At 37.2% G+C, this 24,760-nt stretch overlaps 2 protein-coding genes across 2 annotated transcripts in view; one reads left to right on the plus strand and one right to left on the minus strand.

The window, feature by feature from the left end:
* FBXL13 (F-box and leucine rich repeat protein 13) overlaps positions 1–24,760 on the minus strand; it is an 88,211-nt gene that overhangs the window by 49,090 nt on the left and 14,361 nt on the right. The window contains exons 8-9 of the mRNA XM_035896866.1: positions 17,993–18,088; positions 15,174–15,309 (exon numbers count right to left, since the gene is read on the minus strand). Coding sequence (XP_035752759.1) covers positions 15,174–15,309; positions 17,993–18,088 — 232 coding nt within the window. The remainder of the gene's footprint in view (positions 1–15,173; positions 15,310–17,992; positions 18,089–24,760) is intronic.
* Positions 1,435–7,688, plus strand: LRRC17 (leucine rich repeat containing 17). Its single transcript, XM_035896867.1, has 3 exons — positions 1,435–2,191; positions 5,915–6,070; positions 7,285–7,688. The coding sequence occupies exons 1-3, from the start codon at positions 1,435–1,437 to the stop codon at positions 7,686–7,688; spliced, it is 1,317 nt and encodes a 438-aa protein (XP_035752760.1).

A 24,760-nucleotide genomic window follows, 5' to 3' on the forward strand; every position in this document is an offset into this window, starting at 1 on the left:
ATGTGGTTTAAACCAGCCTACCAATTTCTTTAAATATCAAAAATTTCTTTGCTTTCAGAAGAATTTTACCTGGTATTAGCTGATTTATTGTGCCACCTTTCCTCCAGATAAACCCAAGGTTTTTGAACAACGGTGATTTAGAAACAGAACATCCGTGCAATGATCTGCATTCAAAATTGGGATGGAACACCTTCCCAGGCGCTACGGTCAAAAAGGACTGAGCATAACACAAAGATGTCCACAGTCGTAGGGAAAAAGTAACCAAGTAGTTAAGCCAAACAGTGCAGAATTAAAAGGTTTCAGAAGGAATGAGACTGACTAGCAAAACCAGAAAATTTGTGAGATGGAGACAAGTTAGAAAATACAAAAACCTGAGGGGTTAAAATGTTTCTAAGGAAATGCAACCTTATGGCCAAACTTCACTGCAAATGAGGGAAAAGGGCAGTGCACAGGAGTACTATGGGAAATTCAGGAGGGAACGCAGGCCAAAACCTCACTAAAAATACTGAGGCAATTTTGGACATGGTTGCAGGGAGCAGTCCTTGTCTTCCCCTAATAATAATTTCTAATGATTGTATTGGCTTTCTTGGAAAGGCAAAAGCTCCTGACTTACCCCTCTGTACTCCCCCTCCTCAGGTGGCCAGACCTGAAAGGGGTTTGAAGTTGGCCATGGCCAGGACCTGAAGGTTCTCTTTGCATTCTGCCTTATGATCAAGCGACATACAGGCTCATGCAAAATATTCTTTTTGGGTCCTTCTGAGAGCAGTTCAGACAGCTTTGCCTACCTGACATGGGCCACGAGAGACACCTGGTAGTAGCAGGGCTAGTTATGACAAATTGGGGCTGAACCTGAACACAAGTCCACACTTGAGTGCAGTCTAAAGCTTCTGGTTTGATAGGCACTGGATGACCTTCCTTGGTCTGGCTCTGTGTGTGTTCCAGTAGGCCAAAACCCAGAAAGTTGGAAAATACCAGCTTCAAGCTCCTCTTTCAAGCTGGTCTTCCAAGATGAACTTAAATACAAAGAAGATTTAGCCTGATGCCACATTCCTGAATACACGAGAACTTTCTAATAAAGATTGCCTAGAAATTTCTCCTTATAGTTTCCCATGTTTAATCAAAACGAACGACAGTAGGCCGGAGACAATAAAAACAACAAAAAAAAAAAGAGATAGGATATTAAACCTTCAAAGTAACCGTGAATCTCCAAGTAGTGTGATGATTGAGTACTTGACCGAATGCTACAGATTATGAACAAGCCTCCATGAAAATGCCTGTTTCATCTGTTCTAATGTTTTACTTTTCTTCCAACACAGGGATCCCACATACCCCAGCTGTGCCTCCTCAGATCTGTACAACACAGATTAAGACTATCCAAAAATTTCAACTGTTCCAGCTGTCACAGAAAATAACTGGGGCCAGCTGAATGTCAGGATGCAAGTAGTTACTATCATACTACTACTTCTTCTTTGTAAAGCATCTGACTGTAGGAAGACCAGGAATAGGAGTTTGAGAAACAATGAAAGGGAAAACATCTTAAGGAAAGCATCTAGCACTGTTAAGCGCAATGCCCGAGGCCTACCGTGTGATATATACACTTATCTTCATGAGAAATACCTAGATTGTCAGGAAAGAAAATTGATTTTTGTGGCACCTGATTGGCCTGAGGACTTAAAACACATGCTGCTAGCAAGAAACAGGATTCGTAAACTGAAGAATAATATGTTTTCTAAGTACAAAGTACTGAAAAGTCTGGATTTACAACAGAATGATATCTCAAAAATTGAGAGCGAGGCTTTTTTTGGTTTGAATAAGCTTACCACCCTCTTGCTTCAGCATAACCAAATTAAGAGTTTATCTGAGGAGATTTTCATTTATACACCCAGTCTAAACTACCTGCGTCTTTATGATAATCCCTGGCATTGCAACTGTGAACTAGAAACTCTTGTTACAATGCTTCAGGTTCCAACAAACAGGAATTTGGGAAATTATGCCAAGTGTGTGCACCCAATAGAACTGAAAAATCAGAAGCTAAAGCAGATAAAAGCTGAACAGCTCTGTACTGAAGAGGACAGGCAGGACCCCCAAAACATAAAACGGGAGAAGCCTGAAGCTGTCAAACCAGAATTTGATTCCTCTTTGTGCCACATGTATGTGTTTCCTGTGCCAACTCTGAATTGCAAAAGGAAAGGTTTGTATCTGTCCATAAAACTGAATTAATTATTTTAATATTCTAGCTCCCTTACTACATTTATCCACATTTTACAGCAAATTAATATCATACCAGTACTTGCTTTACTTAAATTACTACTGTTAATTGTTTTTCTCTCGTAACTACAAGCAACGAGTAGGAATTCTTTCTGCATTTTACCTCCATTCTGCAGCCTCAATTCCACCGATATTCTTTAGTGCTCTAGTTTAAGATATCCAACGAAAATCAACAGGAATAAAATTAAGCATATGCGTAAGTTACTGAAGGACCAGCACCTCTAGTCTGATTTTACAACCATAAACACACGAACCAGTCAGCTTGCAGCTGTGCTGACAGTGTTGTACTGATAGAGAAAAGCACAGAGTGTCTTTTCTTCTTTCCAGTGTACAAACACAAAGTCAACAACAACTCTGATAAAAGCGAGCTGTGAAGCAGGACTGGAGCAGCCAGCTGTGCTTACAATGCCCAGAGGAACCTGACTGCAAAGGAGAGCCAGTGCATCCTCACATTTTCTGTGCAAGATTTCTTCTACTCAGGGAAGAAATTGTACGCTTTTGTTCACCAAGAAATACATCCTCTGTCTTCTTCCTCCCAGCACCCAGCAAACATTTCAAAGTTGAAGGGCCTTCAAGAAATGCTTTTCAGATACTTGGATCCATGCCAATCCAAAATACTTCTCAGGCTCCTAAAAGCCACAGTTAAGCCTTAAGGGTAAACCAGCTGGGGCATGTATCAACACAAAAGTGCACATTTATTCGTGCTTTATATTTCCCATATTTTATCCCATGATGAAGCAAAGCAAACAACAAAACACATTAGGAGAGAGCCATTCTTTAACATTACAAATCTGAAATTAAGAGTATTACTAGAAGTAGCCAAAACCGGGAGGATTTTTTTCCCAACTTTTGTGAGGCATAGCTTGCAATACCAGATCACTGTAGTATGTTTTGCCCACTGGCAGTATGTTTGCTAAACTTCTACTTGCTTTAACGGTGACTTAAATTTATGTAACAACTCTGTCTGCCCTTATTCGTGGATCTTAATGCCAGAGACAAGCTCAGAAGTCCGTATAAGGAGACAATGCCTAAATACAAAAATTAAGAAGTCTGGTGTTTGATTACATGGTTTACCTACTACATATGACATAAAAAATGGTCCATGTTTTTATTTTTTTTCCACCCTGTTAAATTCCTTTCTTCTTCCTATGGCTCACTTCTTTCTTTTTTTTCCTTTTTACCACACAGCTACTACATCTTTTTTATTATGATTTCTGCTTTTTTGCTGGCTAACATTTATTTATTTCTTAATCTTCACCTACCTTACCTTTCCTTGTAGATAAGATCTTAATTATTAGATTACAGATTATGATCTTAATTACCCTTCACAAGATATTACTTATATCGTAATTACCTTGTGTCTCCAGTAAACTGTGCTTCTGAACAAAAACCAGGCATATATTATAAATCTTAATATAAGAAAGACTGATTTTCCGGCTCTCCCCATTTAGTGGTATCAAAGAGATGAGCTGAACACATGAATATACTCAAAAACTTTTGGCAAGAAAAATGTTACTTTTTTCTCTAAGTTCACAGAAACATTCAATGTGGTCTGCTCTTCATGGGCATTTCACAGGCTTTTACGGTATTTAAAAAAATGCTTTACTGTATTTAGTACTAATAATGAAGGAATAAAGTTACTTTGACCTCTACATGAGTGTACCAGAGGGTACAGGGACTCCCTTCTTCAGGTCAGAACTAAGTATATGACTCCAGGACTTCCGGAATGTCTAGCATGGACACATTCAGTATGTCCAATATTTTTTAGGAAGTATCAGATCTACTGTGCATATGCTTGACAGCTGGATGCAGACGTCCGATGGACATTTGGCATTTCTGAACATATGGTAACCTTTGATGAAAGCATTGTACTTTCTGTCTTTGCATATGATTACTGTGCAGCAGATGCACAATTTCATTGGAATTGTCATCAGAAATAGGAGTATAATGCACCAAAAATCATGGGAAACACAAAAATTCTCTAAATCCACATGGTTAAGATTTCAGAGTAGGAGACAAGGTGCATCGGTTGCCAAACCAGTAAGATGACATGAAAAGCTGCAATCCACTACTCCCTTATAATGGAGAGGATGAGGCGACAAGCAGTATACCAGTACTATGTATCTCTAAGGAGATATGACAACAGGTCAGCAGCTTTCAGTTAATGTCAGAAAGCTCTTGAAAGAAACATCTTATAAATACATATAACCATGTGTTAGGTTCTCCTTTTTGAAGAATTTCTTATTTATATCTCATCAGACCAGTGATACGCCAGATCTTTCAGTACTTCAGGATGTCGTACCAAGTACTGAATTGTCCTTGATTCTGTTTTATCAACAAAAAGCAACAGAAGTTGGATACAAAAGAATCTGTATTTACAAGACCAGTTGAAAAAAATCTGCTTTCTAGCACTGCCAAACTCTCCAAGTCTCTAAATTCAAGCATTATTTGCATTCATTTGGTGATAAATAGGCCCTGAAACTTTGACATCTGCACAGACAGGAAGCACTCCAACCACAGCAGGCTGGTGTAGTTATAATATTTATGTATTTATAATACTAAAGCTCTGCTCAAAATCAGATATAAAGCAGGAAGACTCTGATGCATTGCTTTAGTCTCGAGAATACCTGATGCATTAGACATCTTCATGTCAGCAGTACAATGACAACAAAAATTTCAGCACAGATCCAGAAACTACTAGCTTTCATTCAAAGATGGTCAAGTAAGAGATACCACTCATTTTCTTGTAATAACAGCCCAGGATCAGAAGACTCATTGAGTAAACATAATCCTGGAGATTAGGTTTATTAACATTATCCTGAGAGGATTCAAACCACAGTTTGCACTTCTCAAGAATGTGCCCTTGCTACTGGACTAGAAGCTATTCCTTCTGTAACTCTTTTGCAAGGAACACTGTAAGGATACGTACACAGATGACTGAGAGGTGCTTGGCTACTTTGGTAACGCCAATGATATAAGTAGGATAGAGAAGCAGATAGACAGAATTCCACTATGCTGCCTGGACATATAACAACTGTAAGTATCACAACAAATATAGTCTTAAATAAACACTACATAGCTGTAAGTACAGAACTGTAATTACAACCAACATATGTACTGCTATAAATATTATAACAACTAGCATTTTTATTTCTGATGAAATTTAGTACATTTTACCTTTTGGCCACACAAAACAATGGATGTAGACAGCCCACTATAATTTGATTATGGAAGATGTTCACACACCAATGAATATTTTTTTATATAGTTACTGTGGATTATTTTCTTTAAATGATTAAGCCCTTCATACATACGTTTTATTAGTATAGTATCTTCACTACCTACCCTATCCCTATGCAAATGAATAGTACATTTCTATTAAAATAAGAATATAAGCCACAGAAAGAGGCTTTGCTATAAGCACTGATGAAGACAGCAATTTTCACATGAAATGTAAAGATACAAGTGAACAAAGCAATGAAATTCAGAAGCTGAAAAAACACGTTGACACTAGTAGTGGGGATAAAAGGAAAAGAAAACAAGAAACAATGCTAGACTGACAAAACTCTGTGGCATGCAACTGTGATACCTAGGCAGTAAGAATACTTTAAAGCTGACACAAGTTATGTCTTTTTCATTTTTTAAGATTTAAAGAAAGTTCCAGGTAACATACCTCCAGATATAGTTAAGCTTGATTTGTCCAACAACAAAATTAGACAACTACGAGCCAAAGAGTTTGAAGATGTCAGTGAACTGAAGATATTAAACCTAAACAGTAATGGAATAGCTTACATTGATCCTGGTAAGAATAATTCTAAATATTCATTAAAAAGTGATTTGTGTTTTATTAATTATAAACTTTGATGATGTCTCTATCAGATGTAAGTATGGGGGGAAAGGATTTAAAAATCTAGAAGTCGGTGCAAATTTTACCTTTTATACCACTAAATTCATAGAGTAAAGGTTTGCACTGAACTGCATTCATCATGGAAGTCAGTGAAGAGAGATGGATTTCAGCTGCCCTTTCTTAATACTAAATCAACCAAGTGCAAAAATTTAATTCTGCAGACCGCAGGCTAATCATTTCCCAAAATGCTGAAGAGTTGAACTGTTTTTTAAATACCTTTGCCAAATCTAAGAAAACTTGTCATATAACGAGGTTGCTTTTAGATATTGGACGATAAAGCAATAGACAAACCAAAAGGATTAAAACTCTTTTGGGTTAAAAATGACTACATAGAATTGCTCTTAAGTTATCTATTATTAGAACTCAAGTAGCCTTGTTGACAATTTGCTTATCTATCTCCTACGTGTATTCAGATTTTAATGATGAAAGCAGACACAAGGAGAGATAGAAAGTATGAAGCAAAAAGAGCCTTCTCCAGTAGCATTTTGGAAGTTAAACAGCAGTAGAAAGTGGTAATATCAGTAAAATGGTACTTAGGAGTTTAAAATTAACATTCAACATAGTTGATTTATTTAAAATAAGACTTCTGACATTAAATTAAAGAGTATACTGGCAAAAAGTATGAACTGCTTTCTGAAATGTGACTCAGAAGCATTATTATGAAGCTCCATGTTTATTATCTTCCATATCTTAAAATATTAAGGTTCTACACACACACACACACACAAATACCTACCCACATACAAAAACTACTAGCCCTGCACGTTGTCTAATACATCATCAATTTCCGTATTTCTACTTCTGTATCACAGCAATAACAGTAGACTTCTCTGAGCAAAACAAGCATTCACTCACCTATTCTACACTCATGCATGCTCATTAAGTGTTTTGTAACTTTACCAGCAGTACAATTCCCCTAATGTCGATATATTTATACCAATATGTCACTTCTCAAGGCACAAACCATATTTTAAAGTTCAGTGTAGCTTTTAGCCAAAATAAAATTAATAAATGTATAATTATGCAAATGTTTTTTCTGTTGCAGATATGCATGGCTTTTTCTAACTTATCTTTATAAGGTACCAATAACCATTTTTTCTGTTGACTAGCTGCTTTCTCAGGCCTCAGTAACTTAGAGGAGCTGGATCTATCAAACAACAGCTTGCAGAATTTTGATTATGGAGTACTGGAAGATCTTTACTTTCTGAAAATACTGTGGCTGAGAGAGAATCCTTGGAGATGTGATTACAACATTCATTATCTTTTCTACTGGTTGAAGCATCACTACAATGTTCACTACAATGGCCTAGAATGCAAAATGCCTGAGGAATATAAAGGATGGTCTGTTGGAAAATATGTTCGAAGTTATTATGAGGAGTGCCCAAAAGACAAGCTGCCTGTTTATCCAGAAACTTTTGATCTGGACAAAGATGATGAGGAGTGGGAACGACACAAAGAACAATCAGTTCAAACAGTAAAGAAGCATGGTGTAATTGTCACTGTGATAGGCTAATAAGGGAATCCCTTTTATTTTTTTAGTACCTTCAAATATTTGATACTCTGACAAAGAAATACATGCTGTTTACATTTCTTGTTAATCATACCGATTGTTTGTAGGACTATCTGCCTACAAAGATTTCTGTTTATTGCAGTTAATAATTACAGAATGGCATTAGTTATACAACATCTTTCATCAAGTAATTGTTTCTGACAATTTGTTCCGGACATTCTTGTGAAATATTTTGGCAAATATTTGAAACTATACAGTAGAAATCAATAGGCACAAATGTACATAATGTGGTGGGGAAGAGCTGTCTTATGTATGAACACAGCTTATGTGTTGACATGGAACTTGCTGAAGGATTGTGACCAAGACACATTTTTCTTGAATGTATGGACAGTTCTTTGTATCTTATCAGTTTCCTGAAATATTCCCAGAAAACATTTCTAAGATTTTTGTATCAGCTTCCTGTTGATTCATTGTATACAAAAAATCAAACTGAAGACTAACCTTAAATACAGTTCTAGAAAAACAGGAATGGCAGTTGTTATACTGATTAGGATTCAAACCCAGAAGTTGGGTTCTGCCTGCTGATTTACCGGTGTTCCTGCTCATTCTTGAGTAAATCACTCAGCCTCTGCTTCTCCTTTACCTGAGCTGTCTGAAACCATGAGTAACCGAGGCACGGCTGGTTCCCAAAATCCAGCTCCACATGCTCATATTTGCCTTGTTTGGTTTTTGCAGTAGGCAGAGCTGAAGCCTTTCTAGGAAGCATTTTAGGCTGTCGTGTCAGTTTGACATGGTTTACATGACATCACTTCTAGGTGAAGAGGACCACATGAAGGCTGCTGTGGTCTGCAACCACCACGCCAGTGCCCATCCAACTGAAGGTAAGTATGCTTTTGAGTGCTCACCAGAAGAGTGTGGGACATTCTCAAAGTCCACTCTTCCTTATCACACAACTGTCTATGTGAATACACATTCATTAAAAACTGCAATTATTCTAATACTATGGTAACAGAGCCATACAAATGCCCCGGCTAAGTAGATGATATCTCTAAAGATAAAATTCCTTGCTACATAATATACTGGCTAAAAGTTCTTTTACAAAATAACTGTTTTTACTGAATGACTATTCTTAGCTTTTACATAATAGTTCTGGTTTTTAATTTCTGCATCAGTTAATATTGAAATAGCAGAACTAGTGCCTCTTAAAGACAGATATTAGAAACCCCTTTTTACATATGGAAAGGATAAGTAACTTCCCAAGCTCATACGTTGGAGAAGTGGGAATTGCTGGGCTAAAACTTCAGTACTCCCAGCTCAAGCCCTAGACCCATCTCCTGCTCTTAGATCAGTAAGAAATATGTAAGTGCAGGATAGAGATTCAGAGCCAAAACTTTAATATCTGTTGGCTATCATGGAAGAAGTTCTGGAACAGTCCAGGGGGAAAATTTGCTCCTTTAAAGACCTGCACACAATTATAGTGTCTGTGGATTCCTCTGCTGCTTTAGCCACAAGCCCAAAAGGTCACACATTTTGTTTTAGGAGTACAATACAAAGCACTCAGCACTTTTATGCTAACGTGAAATAAAAGAACAACATAAAGGAAAAATTCAGAAATTATTAAGGGTAGTAGGAACGCCAAAGAATCCTTAAGCAAACACATCCTGTTATGAACTGCATTCCTCCATGTTCTCCATTATTCAGATTATGAAAAGATTTAATGGTGCTTTACTGATAAACTGAATAATTTAACCATTTCTTCCACAATGTCTTTTAAAAATGTTATAGCAAATACAACAGTACCTGACTCACCCCTGCTCCTAGGAATATCTTAAGCATTACCTTAATTATTAAAGGTTAATCCTGATAAGATGGAACATAGATGAAAATCCCATTTGGCTAGTAATAATAAATAGGGCATTTTCTAGAAGCTTAAAAGTGCTGAAAGAAAAAAAAAAGTTTTAAGTAGTAGCCAACATGAAGTGAAGTACTCCCCATCTCAAATTCTAGAGGATTATTTCAGTACAAAATGGAACTACTGGGAATGATTGAAAAGGACAGACAATGGAAGCACAGCAGAACATCTGGTATTGGCAGCACAGCCAATGGAGAAAAGCTGAGTAGGAAAAAATGAATTTATAAACCATGTTAGGTTAATTTCTGCAAAGAGTCAGTGTTAAGAAAAAAAACTAGCTTGATGTAGGCTAAAGACTGGGTAGAAAAGGCAATCCAGGAAAGGAATATAGGGTAAAAGCTGGGTGAGAGCTCTCTGATCTCTGTGGTCAGCAAAAGGTTACCAGTTGGGAAAGCAGTGCAATAAGACTGATGACCACAGGCAGTGGCCTAATTGTTGTAAATAACAAGTTCAAAGGCCCTGGGGATCCCTAAACAGATCACGAAATGTCCTCCTAGGACCAAGGCTAAAACCTGGGGGTCGCAGTGATGAATAGGAAAATTGTTCAGTAGAAGCCAGAGTTAAGGCAGGGGTGTGTGATCATTCAGGGTTTTCAAACAGTGGCGCAGTGTTGCATCTGCTGAGGGTTCAAGGAGGGTGATGAGCTGAACGTGCTGCCTATATCTAACAGGATGAGATGTTTGGTGACCGCTGCTCAGTGTGAAATCTGTGAGGGACATATCAACAAGGACACTCCAGAGGAACATGGTTCAACAACTATCCTGCAAATAAAGGTTTCAGTGTGAACTTGTGAAATCAGTGTCATCTCAGAAGCTCCATGAAAGAAACACTAGTGCAGTAACACCAAAATAAAATTCAATACTTAAGAGTAGATCTGTCTCAACCTCTGAGAATCAACAAGTGAAAAGAAAGCAGTCAAGAGAAGAACAGACTGAGATTTTGAATGCTGGAATTGTCCTTGCTACTATTTTCCTTAGATGGCCTCTGGAGCTTTCAAGGAGTAGCTATGAGTTCTATTATTTTAATTACAATGCACTACAGCTTTACTGTCTAAAGTTATTCTGTAAACAGTACTGGAGAATTGTTATAAAATAGGTATAGGAGTACTGAAGTGGTGTTTTAATTTCCTATAATTAAAAAAAAAAAGGGAAGGGGGAAGCCCTCCTTGAAAAACTAGCTGGAACCCATTAGGGTTTTCTGCATGTTAGCATTTTCAGACACCCCATACTGAGGATGTGGCAGAACAGACAGCAATTGCAATTGCAAATAACTTAAGAACAGAAGAATGGAAACGCTAGATTGGGACAAGGGTAATATAGGCTAGTATGTTCTCTTGACAGTGTCTCAAATTCTTTGAGAAAATACTGGATGAACAGGAAAAGCATATAGGAACTATGAAGATAATACAGAAGGACGCAGCCTGAGGAAAAAGACAAAAATGTATTTGAAAAACATACATATGGGAAAAATGACTAAGAGTTGATAAAAACTTCAGCATTACAGGGTTACTTGCTATTCCTCTGAGCTTCTCCAAAAAGTACTGTAAATTAAAGCACACCCTCCATGAAACACCCCAGCCACAGACCACAACTTAATGTTGACATTTCTTTGTTTCTGTACTATCTAATCAAAAAAGTCCCAGAAGCACTTCCATGTCTAAAAGAAAATCATGGGCCTTCTTCTTCCTTTATATGCTTTGTAAGTCCATCCTTTCAGTAATTTCTCTCTCAATTCCCCTTCTTTCTCTGTCTGTATTCAGGAAATCAGTGCATGATAGGGCATAGTCTTCCTGATATGCAGTGTATGTACTAGGGGTGCTGTCGTAAGGGATAAACTACAGTACTCTATAGAAGCCATGCCCAGCACACATCAAACACAGGAAAGATTATTTTGCACCATGTTTTGCCATGACAGGGTGCGGGAAAAATGGCTAGGTCTGTCAATAGTGTGACCACTACCGGGAATAAAACCCTTCAAAAGCTTCTGAGGAACTTTTAGCTCCTGCACTATGAATATGAATTGCAGCTTTTAAATACAATTCCCAGTCACACATGGAAGTCAAGATCACTGAGTGGGTGGAGTAATACCACAAACAGCTGAGCTATATTCCATGCATCTCATATACTCATTTTTCTTTGGCACAGTAACACATTCATGTGCCAAAGACAGTCTGAGCTGGAATCATATAACATTCATACGCAGATATTAAACAATGACTACTATTTCATGTATACACCACATACCAAAGTTGCAATAAAAAAACAATTTTCAAAAATTGCAGCTAATTGATTTACAAAAAAATATTAACATGATTAGCGAGCCAAACAGACCTAAATCCCAGTTAATATCATTGCTGTTTTACCATTAACAATAAAAACACATTGCCAAAATCTGTGTAATCTTGGATTTATTTGGAAAGATGAGGTCAGAACTGTAGTTCGGGGAAGTTCGAATGGAAAGGTTCATCACATCTGTAGCTTATAACTGAAAAGACAGTTCAATGCAGTTTGTTAGCTGAAGAAATGTCAAAGAAAGAGAATTTCAATATGTTTTTCAATCACTAAAAAAAGATAGAGAAATAGGTTGTGATGGTTTGACCCTTGACCCAATACATAGGTTTTCAGCAATTTTAAACCGTCCACAAAAGCTTCAAAAGAATGGCACAAGTAGGCTGTATGATCAATATCAATGAGTTTTAACAGAAGAAATATGTTATTAATCTAAATGGCAACAGTACACTGATATAAATGTGTCTCATTATCAAAAACAACTACTGGGTATCTTCAAAGTTAGAAGAAATAGCTTTATAAATCAATGCTTTCTAAAAGCCCTTGTGGACCATCATACACGATTCATCACAATTAGTTCAAAATGAATAGCACTGAGTAGATGTAAATGGACGCAATCTTTGATGTTGAGCCTACAGAAAACAAATTATCAACAAAAATGGAAAATGCATAGTTTGTAGATACAGAAATTGAATTTAGTGCCTTTGATATGTTAGATAAATGGAAATGGATGGCAACCAACTTACTGATATTCCAACTGATACAACCAACAAGATGCAAATCACTTAAACAACGTGATAGAAAAGGCGGTGTGTATATTAAATTCTATCATAACTGTTCCTTATACATTTTTAGCTTTAAACATAACATTACTATGGTTTTAGTTTTGTACTCAAATACATAAGGAAAACAAAATCATCATAAAAGGATTTAGCATTTCTAAGTACAGCCCCATAATGGAGGTGACCTGGCTGTGTATCATTTATTTTGGCTTGCTTTCTTTATTAGCTGCCAAAGTTCATTATAACATTAAATGAAATTATTTCACTAAACAACTTGCATGCTGATATCATTGAGAAGAATATTATTTTATCCTGTGATTTAAAAGCCAAGACCATGATCAAATATACTTTTTATTCTTGGCCAATTTTCTTTCCCATCACCGCTCTAGAGAGCAAATTGTTCTCATCCATAATTACACACTTTCTAAACCAGAAGAAAACACACTGAAATTGTTATAGGCTGCATCAACAATTTCAATCATGTATTATCTGATTAAATAGTAAATGCATTATTGTCTCAAAATATCAAAATACACTTTTTATTTGGAAAATAAAACATTTTCCTTTTCTGTTTTACGCATTTGCATCCAATTAAAAGTGTACGCTAGAAAAGAGTAACATTCGGTAACATTCTCCTGCTTGAGAAATACTGGAGTGAAGCTGTGCCAGGAATCAAAAACATTTCTTCGGATCTTGCCTAGTTGTAGCGGAAGAGTTCTTTTCTCATGAAAACACGACCAAGATGTTTTAACACTCTTCATGATAAAATGGCTGAATAACAGTTAGGATGCAGGTAATTCCTAACAAATCAAGCACACTTTCACAGCTAGCACTGAACCTCTAACACTGATCACAAAGGCTTTTACTTCTCCTGCCCACTTCTCTGCTTAGTGGAGCACACAATTGCATTGACAAAAGGATTACTGACCCGAAACTATTGCAAAACGCTGTCACAAAGGGAATTAACCTCTGATCACATGGTCACATGTACTTTCACACATATTATCAGGAAGGACTAAGATGCTTTTCTACATCCAGAGGGACTGTGTTTTGGCAGTAGAGTAGAATCAAGTACCTATTGTTTGTGCTAAAACTTGAACACCATATTAATAATCTAATAATCTTGTACCACATTTGAATTCTCTTTTTTTTTTTTTTTTTTTGTCTGTGAGAGTCTTGTTGGAGGCCAGTAACTAGCGTTATACCCCAGGGGTCAATACCAGGTCCAGGCCTGTTTAACATCTTCATTAATAATCTGGATGATGAGATAGAGTGCACCCTCAGCAATTCTGCAGATGATGCCGAAGTGGGAGCAGTGGCTGATACACCAGAGGGTCATTGCTGCCATCCAGAGGGACCTCAGTGGGCTGCAGAAATGGGCTTGCAGGAACCCTATGAAGTTCAACAAGGGGAAGTGCAAAATCCTGCACCTGGGGACGAACAACCCCAGGCACCAGTACATACTGGGGGCAGCCCAGCTGGAAAGCAGTTTGGCAGAAAAGGACCTTGGGGTCTTGGTGGACACCAGGTTGAACACAAGCCAGCAATGTGCCCTTGTAGCAAAGAAGGTGGATGGTATCCTGGGCTGCATTAGGAGGGGTGTTGCCAGGAAGTCAAGGGAGGTGATCTTTCCCCTCTACTCAGCACTGGTGAGGCCACACCTGGAGTACTGCGCCCAGTTTTGAGCTCCCCAGTACAAAAGAGACATGGACATAGTGGAGAGAGTCCCACAAAGGGCAAAAAGATTATTAAGGAACCAGAGCATATATCCTATTAGGAAAAGCTGAGAGAGCTGGGACTGTTCAGCTGGAGAAGAGAAGGCTCAGGGGTCTCTTACCAAGGTATATAAATACCTGAAGGGTGGGTGTAAAGGAGATGGAGACAGGCTCTTTCAGTGGTGCCCAGTGACAGACAGGACAAAAGGCAACGAGCACAAACTGAAACACAAGAGGTGCTGTCTGAACATCAAGGGAACACTTTTTTAGTATGGGTGTAACTGAGCACAAGTTGCCCAGGGAGGCTGTGGAGTCTCTGTCCTTGGAGATATTCAAAAGCCAACTGGACATGGTCCTGGGCAGCCTGCTCCAGGTGGCTCTGCTTGAGCAGGGGGCTTGGACCAGATGAGCTCCAGATGTCCCCGCCAACCTCAACCATTCTGTGATTCCATGATAATTATCTCAGTAGAGCTGGATTCTGGAGTTCTGATATGTTTAAACACGTTTGCATTCCAACCTTATTTGTCATGTTACAGCATTTCACACATAATATAAACCGTCCTATGGCATTCTAGCAATGTTCAGTCATATGGATATCGTTGGGCCTGGAGACTATAATAAGGGAAAGGGGGCCACAGAAGTAATTTTACAGATCTCATACTTGCGTTGCTTCATTATGGCTCAACATAGAGGGAAGAATATTGGCAGTAAAATGGGACAATAGCAAAGCACAGAGTGAAGACACAGTTTAGAGAGAGAATTAAAATTATAAAAATACATGTAATACTTACTGATACTTTTAAAGCTAGGCCAGTGAAGAGAACAGCAACCTCGCAGATTCAACCGTAATACATATGGACGCCACTTCTGCAAAGTATTTACTACTATTCGATCCTGAGCTTTATGCTTTACTGATGAAAAATTGATCTAAAAATTTAAACATTTGATATATAATTCAGTACTAAAAATAGGTAGTACATACAAAATACACATAATTATGAAAATCACTAGCAAATATATGAAGTTCTATGTAAACACTATATAAATAGTCTGGAAAACAGAAAAGTGTCTGTGTATTACATACATAAAAATTTTAGACAGCTGACTAAAAATACTGAAATGAAGAGGAAGCATGTGTCTACAGTACTCGTGGAGTTCAGCCAAGTCTTGAACTGCCAAAATACATGTCAGAATATCGTGTGCAAAGAACATAGTCAGACTTGAATAGTTACTTTATTTTTTCCCCCATAAAATGTATAAAATCCTGAAGTTGCTAAAGCTGGGGTTTTTTTTCTAATTAATGGCCTACTGATACATCAAGATATCAAGAATATGTAACTTACCACCTTAGTTTTAGTAGAAGAATCCTTAAGTGATTTAAGCTGCAGGCTGGGGATATCTAAACACATTATTTGGCTAAAAACATTACTTTTCTTAGTATTTGTTAAAATTTCAAGTTTAAGAAGCTTTAACAAATATTACTAGAAAATAGTTGTAACAGTCTGTCTACCAACTGTTTCAAAAAAGCAGGAAAGCCAATGTACAAACATTTAATAAGAAATATCTCTATTTTTAAAGAAGATGTCTTCATGCCTTCTTTAAATTTTTTCATAAAAATGCCAGAAAGCGCTTTTTTTTTCTTCTTGTATAATCTGCTACAGCCACACTGCATCTGTTTGTTGTACATTTCAGAATACATGTTTATTACCCAAATACTTAAAAAAATCAATCACCATTATTTCTATGCAGAATGCTTGGAAGTGCTTACAGTACCAAGAAGTCAGGAGTCCAGAACTGTTTACAGTTTTTCACTTTCTTACTAGGATTTTGTTCTTACATTAAAATTATCAGAAGTTTTAATACTAGTTTCATTAAGATCATGAATTCATCCCAGGAACTTAAGACTAGACCTAAAAAAGGCTCCAGGCACCTACAAGCTGAGCACTGCAGTGTCCTTTAGGTGTTGGTGCCCAGGGTAGATTCAACAACCCAAATCTGAGCAGAGACTCTACAAAATATACATGACAGCTAAGTACATCAGAAGGTCAATTTAAACACACCCACACAAAGAACAGCCAGCTGCCTGGAACCAGACAGTACGACATGTAAGCAGCATCGTTGAGTCCTGCAGAATTTCTTTACCTCAGTCAGGAAGGCAGATATAGGCCTCCAGATACCTGGGAATTGCAAGCCTGTGTCCCACTCGGGGGACAGAACAGCACATTTGGGAGACCCAAGTTCAGATCTCTTCTCAGTCTCACAAGGCACAACTCTGCTCACCTTCTAGATCCCAAATGGATCTCTTTAAATGGGAGAGAGTTGCCTAGTGTCAGGGTCCTGGGTTCACCAACAGGCTCTGCAATCTCTACCTTCCTCAGGGAAGGTCCCAGAGTCCAAGGTCAGTTCCTATATGCTGCAGCAGCAGAACCCTGGCTAAGACTGTTGTGAAAACAGTTCATTGTGTGAAAGAGCTGGAGAAACCTCAATAGGGTTTTCCCAACTTGATTCAGGAGTTGCCTTTAAGTTCATGCTCTTGCCCTGAGTCTTTGCTTGAACCACACTTCAGGCATGTCTGTGTCCACCCACGTGCCTTGCTAACCCTGAGCCTCATCATGGACTTCACTTCCTGACTAGACCTTGGCCTCTTCACAGCAGGGCTGACTGGCAGTCTCTGGGTGCACAGGGTATTTTGGATTGTAATTTCAGACTTCAGGGCCTAAAATCTGACTAAATCATGTTTGAAGTGCCCACACACTTTTAAAAGTCTGACTTCAATCTGTCTTTGTACTGCTGATAAACAGCTATATGTGAGGCAATGATACAGAGGCAACAGTGATAGCGGTTGAGGTGCCATGGCTAGTCTTAAGCCACTGCCTAAGGACTGTGGAACCTTGAGGTAATCCTTCACACCTGAAGCCTCATCAGCACTACTGAAGGCAATAGCAATGAGTGGTGTGATTGTATTTTTAAGTTCAAGGCAAAGGCAGGAGTAGCTATTTCAGGTGTGGCCCCAAACAGACCATGCTGTCATGGTCACACAATGTGTGTTAGAAGGCAAGTCGACTGAAATGTGTGCGCTAGGGAATTGGACCGCTAGGGTAGAAGAAATGATGCAGTACCTTGGACGGTGGCATGTGCTCTGGAGACAGAATGACCACCTCAGCAACTCTGAGAGGTCATGAGTATGGAACTGAGCTGGTTGGCACCACCTGTTCCAGGGATGACAGGAGTCTCTCTAGAGCAAATACAAGTAGTCTCAGAGTACCTGTAACTGAGTTTACATTCTCCTTCCACAGTAGTCATATAGTGCCTGTTTAGATTACCATCTAAAGAGCCTAAGACACCCCACTTAACTGTCTAAATTTAGTGGGCCAAGTCTTAGTGGCCGATTCTCTTTTGGTTCCACTGATTTTATAATGATATACCACAGACTTCATTTGAGTTCCTCCTATGTTTTTTATTCATGTAGCTGATTAGAACAAGTCATATTCTGGGATAAAACTTTTATCCTATATATTTAGCATTCTTAAATAACCTACCTCCTTGCCTTGCCCTTTTTAAAAAATGAACAAAATTGAAATAAAATACTGAAAGTGATTATCTTACTTACATCACTCCATAATGAACTGTTCTGAGTTAGAAGCATCCATGTTTGGCTAACTTGAGCACATCTTGCCAGATCAATTAAATTTACATAATGGAAAATCTACATCAGAAAAACAGACATACATGATATAAAAAACTATTCACTAAGAATCACTGCTGTATTAAATGATACATACTCACCTATCCTAAACATCAAGAGCTATTTTTAAATTAAATACCTCTTTCTTAGGAGTTTAAACGCGCCTTTTATAGCAGCATGTCAATAATCATCAACTGTCTTAACAAAGACTATGAAAAGATAGCTTTGCTTAAAAGCTCATAAATTCAAGCTGTGATGGAGAATGACAGGTATGTTTCAAAACTGAACATTTTTCATGGATTACGAGCAGTTTCATTTCACCTATATTAAAACAATACTTCTTAAAACGCCTCTCCTAAACCTATTTGAGACAATTTAATTTGGACTAAAACTTTGTAGATTAAATATAGTACTTTTAAATTCAACTTTAAATTACCTACAAAGAGGTTTTGTAGTTTCTACCTCAGTTCTTTTTAATTTAACTAGTTTAATTTGGTATATATATCTATAAATCTTTAATCTCAGAATATTAAAGTCAATGTGTTGTATTATGGTAGAAAGAATATAAAAGCTATACTGATAGGTCATTTTATGCAGTTAAACACTCTAAAATATACTGCTACCACCAAGCAACATTTTGAAAAATTAAATTAATGCATTCAAAAAATCTTGTCTTGGTAAATAGTCTTAGATACAGCAATCTCAGGCCATAAAAGGCAGAGACTAAATGAAGATAACATTTGGCAAGCTTCTGCCATAGCTCCTCACCTGCCATTTTTTATGATCAAGTGTCAGACAGTATTTCTGCCAACAGAATGCTAATTTTTCATCTTAGAAGAAACTTGGTAAAATGAAATGAGGGAAAATACGGTAAAATTTAATGTCTTTGATATAGAAGCAAATATGCATCATATTATAACCATCTGAAAATATAAGATGCATTTAAGACTCAAAGAGCATGTGCAGAATTTTATATATAACAGCTGGATTATTTACATACTAAAAACTCTCATATCCATAATCATTTGCAGAACTGAATTACTACATCATACACTGAAATATAAATACATGATATGAAACGCAACACTTAAAATGTGCAGTCCTAAGCATGAAAAAGAAACCAGCTGAAAGGAACACAGTTAAAATCCCACATCACTTTTCCTAAAGCAACTTTTATTTAAGGAAAACTCTATGATTGTAATGTAATTACTTTCATAACTGCACAATAATACATCAATGGCAATGGTTTAGACATGGTATGGCAATTAGCTGACAGCAAAAGTACAAAAAGAACTTTCTAATTTTATCCCATAACCTGTCACCAAAAAGAAATTTTTCTTATTAATATACAGTTTTCAAAGAGCTTAGCACTTAAGATAAGCACCTTAATAGTAAGATGTCAGAGTGAAAACATAGCAAAGATGCCAGTGTGTTTTACAGAAGAGCATTTCCACATTAGTTATTCAGCTTCCCATACAATAATGTATAGAATAAAACGCGGTTTTCATTACAGCAGTATATGAAGTATGAGTTGAAATATGGTCCAGAAAAATGAATGCATACTCTGTACAGAGTTTGCTCAAACTACACAGGCACAAGAGAAATCTTGACTTAAATAGAGGCTTTGAGACTCAAGTGAGTGTTGTACTCAGAAGCCATACACAAAAAGCCTTTGTAAAAGTAAGGAAATAATTACAAATTTTGTTTCATTTCTGGTAATCAGCATAGCTAAGAAGTGAAGAAAGAGTTACTACTTGTGTAAGTGTAGAGTACATGCATTACCAAAGTGCAGGTTATCTTGGTTATACTGAAATATGCTTTATAATAAATGAGTCACTAAAAAACTGTTAGAATCAAAAAGGGATGTTCTAATAAAGAAGATGTTTCACTAAAGGAAATATTCCTTCCTTAGGGGAAACTTCTACCCTGATTTATATTCTGTGCAGTTCCCCTGAAATGAACAGGATTGAAAAATGAATTGGCTAGAACCCATTTTTATCAGAGAGATTAAGCTCAGTTATAAGAAACAGACAGAAATATCAAGAGTATTCTACCAAGATTTAAAAAGATTTTCTGTTTCAACCTATAGAAACTATCCAAAGGCTGCTACTTTAGCTAGAAAAGGACAAATCAGGTAGGAAAATCACTGATAATGTGTCTTTTACCACTAGCATTTTTGCCTGCTCCTCAAAATATGCTGCTGTCCCACCAGCTGTCTGTATTCGCTTCATATAAACTACTTAAAATAATTTAAATACCCAGCCAGTTCTCTAGCTTTACGTTTTTATTCTGGAATCTTGGGAGCTTGCTATAGCCATACTCATTTTAAAGATGTTTAGGTGGTTCAGAAATGCAGTTGGGGACTTACGAAGATTTTTTAAAGTACAGAAATGTGTAAGGCCCTTTTCAATAGCAAATTCCTTCTGTACAGCCCATCCCTTCCAAGATTTGCATCTCACGATAATTATAGTTGGATCCATCACAGGCTTCTCTAACCAAAAGTCTGTTTAATCTGGACGTGTGGATTATTTCCTTAACTTCAAAACTCAAGCTAATTTAGAACTCTTAAGGAATTTTGACACAGCTCACAAAAAGTATTTGAATAAATGGAACTATATGACTTATTAGAATGAGAAAGAAAATATTGACTGTATTATTACTCATTAATAGGGTTTAGTTTCATATTAGAACAAAACCAAGGCTTTCAATTTGACACTGTCTTGCTAGTAACCTTTTGAATTTTCAGTTCTGAAAAGGTCTGTTGAAACATTTATTTCATGTTAGGTCAAGACCACAGTAGCCAGCTTTAAAGCACAGCAATCATCTTCTGTCAACAACTCAACATTAGGGTACTGTGGTACCAGTGACTTTTTTAGGAAACTGTAATTTACAGAGCAACGGTTTCCAGCTGGCCCTGAGGACAGATCTTATCCCAGCAGTAAATACAAACTGACAGATATTTTTTTGTGCATGAGCGGAACAGAAAGCTGCAATAAATGATAGCATACTAGCAATGATATTTACTAAATAACCTGTGATTTTGAAGTGATCCACCGCCAATTATCATCTACAGTGCCAGAGACAATAAAGTCTCCTTATCATAAGTTCCAAAACCTTGAGAAGTCCAGGTATGCTTTATGCTCCACAGTCTGTGAAGGCTCAGAGCAGAGATCTGGTCTGGAGGAGACAGCACCCAGCAACAACCTCCTGTTGAAGGAGATTGTATCTACGTACTGGATCCACCAAAAAGAGGCACGAAAAGAGGGGACAGGATGGATTGGATGAAATTTTGGGGAGGCTTATTTCTCCTCCTAGGGTGTATGAGGAGATTCCCCAGAAAGATTTTCTCCTATCTCCCCCTCACTCCCTGTGTGAACACAGCCAGGTTACAGCTCTGTGGTCAGCACAGCCTTCAGAGCAGTGACAGGGGTTTGAACCTCTTTGGTAAAGGCAAGAATTTAACTCACATTCCCCACAGATGGTGAAGGGACCAACGCTTTGAATTATGCCTAAAAGGAAGGCACCAATATTTCCTCTCTGATTACACTTTGAAGAAAAACAACAGCAGCTGCTACACCCTGTATGCTCTAAAACCGCTAGAAAGGCAGAGACCTGTTTCACTGACAGATCCCAATAACCTTAGCCCTGAGGCACTGCAGGTCAGCAAACACCCTGCACCTGCAAAACCAGGCAGATCCACTCTTGCTTCACCCATTTCCCCACCATTTGTTCCCCACCTCCTTCTCAGTACCCAAATAACTGTTCGTTCAGCCACACAAATAGCTGGGTTAAGGAACTGATCCAACTTTTACTGATTCAGTAAAAGACAAAAATGGAAGAAAATGTTGCAGACAGATCTGTTCCTTGATGTGGTTCATATAAATGACTGTAATGAATATAAAGGGGAGAAGGGTGCTGGGGCAAGAAAGGGTAAATGGGAGTAATAGGAAGGTTGGGACAGGTTCCCTCCAATTATAATTGTGGGTCCAAGATCCTCAGCAAAACTTCAAGTTCTGAGGAACTTGAATATTGAAATCTAGAGCATTTGCACAGTTCAATGATACTGAACGATAATTTTAAGGAACTCTGGTTTAGATCCAGGTGAGAAATTCCTACCTAAGCTCATTTTATGTTTTTGAATCCTTTAGAGAACTGGAGCATGCGTTCCTCCCAGAAATAATGTTGTGTTACATATTGAAAGCTTTTTATTTTCCTGTGCTGTAAAGAGGGGGAAATAACGGGACTCAACCATAAGAAAATAGGACTGAAAAAAAATCATATTTTAAAATCATTTACTACATACAAGTAAGAATGGAAAACTACATTTGGTTCAGTTCAATGAACAGGCAGATATTACATATAGGAATATGTGAAAAGGTGTATGTCTTGTCTTTAGGAATACAAAGCTATACAATATGTATACTGCTTCAGATGCAGGATTTTTACTTTTTTTTTATCGTTACCTGTGTGCTCAGTCACAAGAAAAGAACTGTGACAAAAAAATATATTCCTGACCAGGCATACTGCTAGTTAAAGATCTTTTTCATTAATCAGCAGATTTAAAAATTCTCAGAAAATGTTATTGTTATTTAGTGTCTCCTGACAATCCAACAGATATCGATCAATCTCTAGTGAAAAACATCATCATTATTACAATAGAGTTTTGACTAACATTCCCTAATACAGTCACCTTACCATATTGTTGTTTTTCATTTTATTACCTCTTGGGTTGTTTCACTGCAGTAATATAATTAATTTTGATTTCTATTATGACATACAATTTCCTTAGCTCTAGCTTTTGGATTTGGATTTTAGATACGCAAACACTATTTAAATAAAGACAAACAAAAATACCTCCTCTTCCTACAATGACATATTTATATATGGATCACAGAAATACGGCTTGAAATTCGAGTGGATTATGCGATTTTTTTTCTTATTCTTTAGGTTATTTCCTGTTCAAATCAGTAGAATTCTCAGTTCCTACTTCATTCTCCTCACAAGTGCACATTAAAATACACATGATGACAGGACCAAAGTCTAAGCTGGCAAACTACCTTGCTTTTCAGTTCCAGACCGCAGAGTTGGAATTGCTCGAGAAATGGAAGACATCAATGTTTTCTGCTAAGCCACTAAAGTAGCATTTGACAGTATATTTGATTTATATAGGCTATAAAATTAAATTTGTATATGAACAGAAGAAAAAAATTATATAATGTATTTTTACAGCTGCTCTGTAGTCTAAATCAGAAAGCATGGCTACATACCTCAGAATAGCTGTCATTCTTTTCAGTACATTAATATCTCGATTCCGTTTTTCATGTGCATTGTCTTTACGGATGTGAGATCTGATTCTTTGTGACAGCGGCACATGTAACTGTGAACATAATGCGACCTCAAAAAAGGGCAACCTACGAGGATAGCTTAAAATGTCACTATATTTTGAGCTCATGGTTTGGATGTCAAAAAATCAAGGCTCATGGATTAAGATAAAATAAACAGATTTCTCCCAAGCTACAAAAAAGGAATGATATGGTCAATACTGTTTGTTATAGAACTAACAGAAAAATTACACTATTTCACGGTTTTTACTGAAGAAAGGATGCTAGTACAGAACTAAGGATTCCTGAAAATTTGAATAATTATTTATAGGTATGACAAGTTTGATAAGTATGGACACATGTAAGTATAATACTACCTTTGAGATACATGTATATTAAATATATATTTATTTATATATATATAAAACCACACACACACTCTTATATAATACTATCTTTTATATATAATACTATTGTATTGTATAATATTACCTTATTAAGAAAGAGAACATTAGGCAGTGGCAGTGTAGATCAAGTTTTGGTCATTCTGCTACTCATACAGTAAATTAACCTCTCTCTGTTTTAGTGGTGTTTACACTTGTATGGGAAGAACATTCCCTTTTGAGTGCACTGTGTTTGCGGAAGAGGTTCATACTAGAGATTCTTCCTGAACTTGTATTAATGTCTTAGTAATCATAGGTATGATTATCATGACTTCCAAATTGTTTAGGAGAGATACTACTGCTGCTGCAAGGGGTTGATATAATTTTTATATATATATATATACTTATGATATAAATATAAATATTTTTGTTGATAAAAATTTTTTGAACTTTTTTTTTCTTCATTTAAATAGCAATACCACAATATGGTAAGGTGACTATATTAGGGAATCTTAGTCAAAAATCTATTGTAATAATGACAATGTTTTTCACTAGAGTGATCAGTATCTGTATCAATATCTGAATCATTTGATAGCAGAAGTTCTCTGGTTACTGAATGAGCCAGTACTAAGAAAACAGCACAGACTAAACTCCACTGATGGACCCAAGTCAAAATAAAAGGACATCAAGGATAACAAGAAGAGCTTTTTCAAGTATGTCAGCAGTAAACGTAAGACCAGGGGTAATGTGGGACCGCTGCTGAATGAAATGGGTGCCCTGGTGACAGAAGATACAGAGAAGGCGGAGCTACTGAATGCCTTCTTTGCTTCAGTCTTCACTGTCGAGGCTGGCCCTCAGGCTCCCCAGTCCTGGCAGGTAAGCGAGCAAGCTTGGAGAAAGGACGACCTTCCCTCTGTCGATGTGGGTCAGGTTAGGGATCTTTTAAGGAAGCTGGACACCCACAAGTCCATGGGCCCCGATGGAATGCA

The sequence above is a fragment of the Egretta garzetta genome, unplaced genomic scaffold (genome assembly GCF_000687185.1).
Source record: "Egretta garzetta isolate BGI_Z169 unplaced genomic scaffold, ASM68718v1 scaffold156, whole genome shotgun sequence".
Taxonomy (NCBI): Eukaryota; Metazoa; Chordata; class Aves; order Pelecaniformes; family Ardeidae; genus Egretta; species Egretta garzetta.

Excerpts from the sequence above, each read along its gene's own strand:
- LRRC17 (XM_035896867.1), top strand. The coding sequence starts at position 1,435 with ATGCAAGTAGTTACTATCATACTACTACTTCTTCTTTGTAAAGCATCT. Across the intron at positions 2,192-5,914 it reads TCTGAATTGCAAAAGGAAAG|ATTTAAAGAAAGTTCCAGGT; the intron begins GTTTGTATCTGT and ends TCATTTTTTAAG. Across the intron at positions 6,071-7,284 it reads AATAGCTTACATTGATCCTG|CTGCTTTCTCAGGCCTCAGT; the intron begins GTAAGAATAATT and ends TCTGTTGACTAG.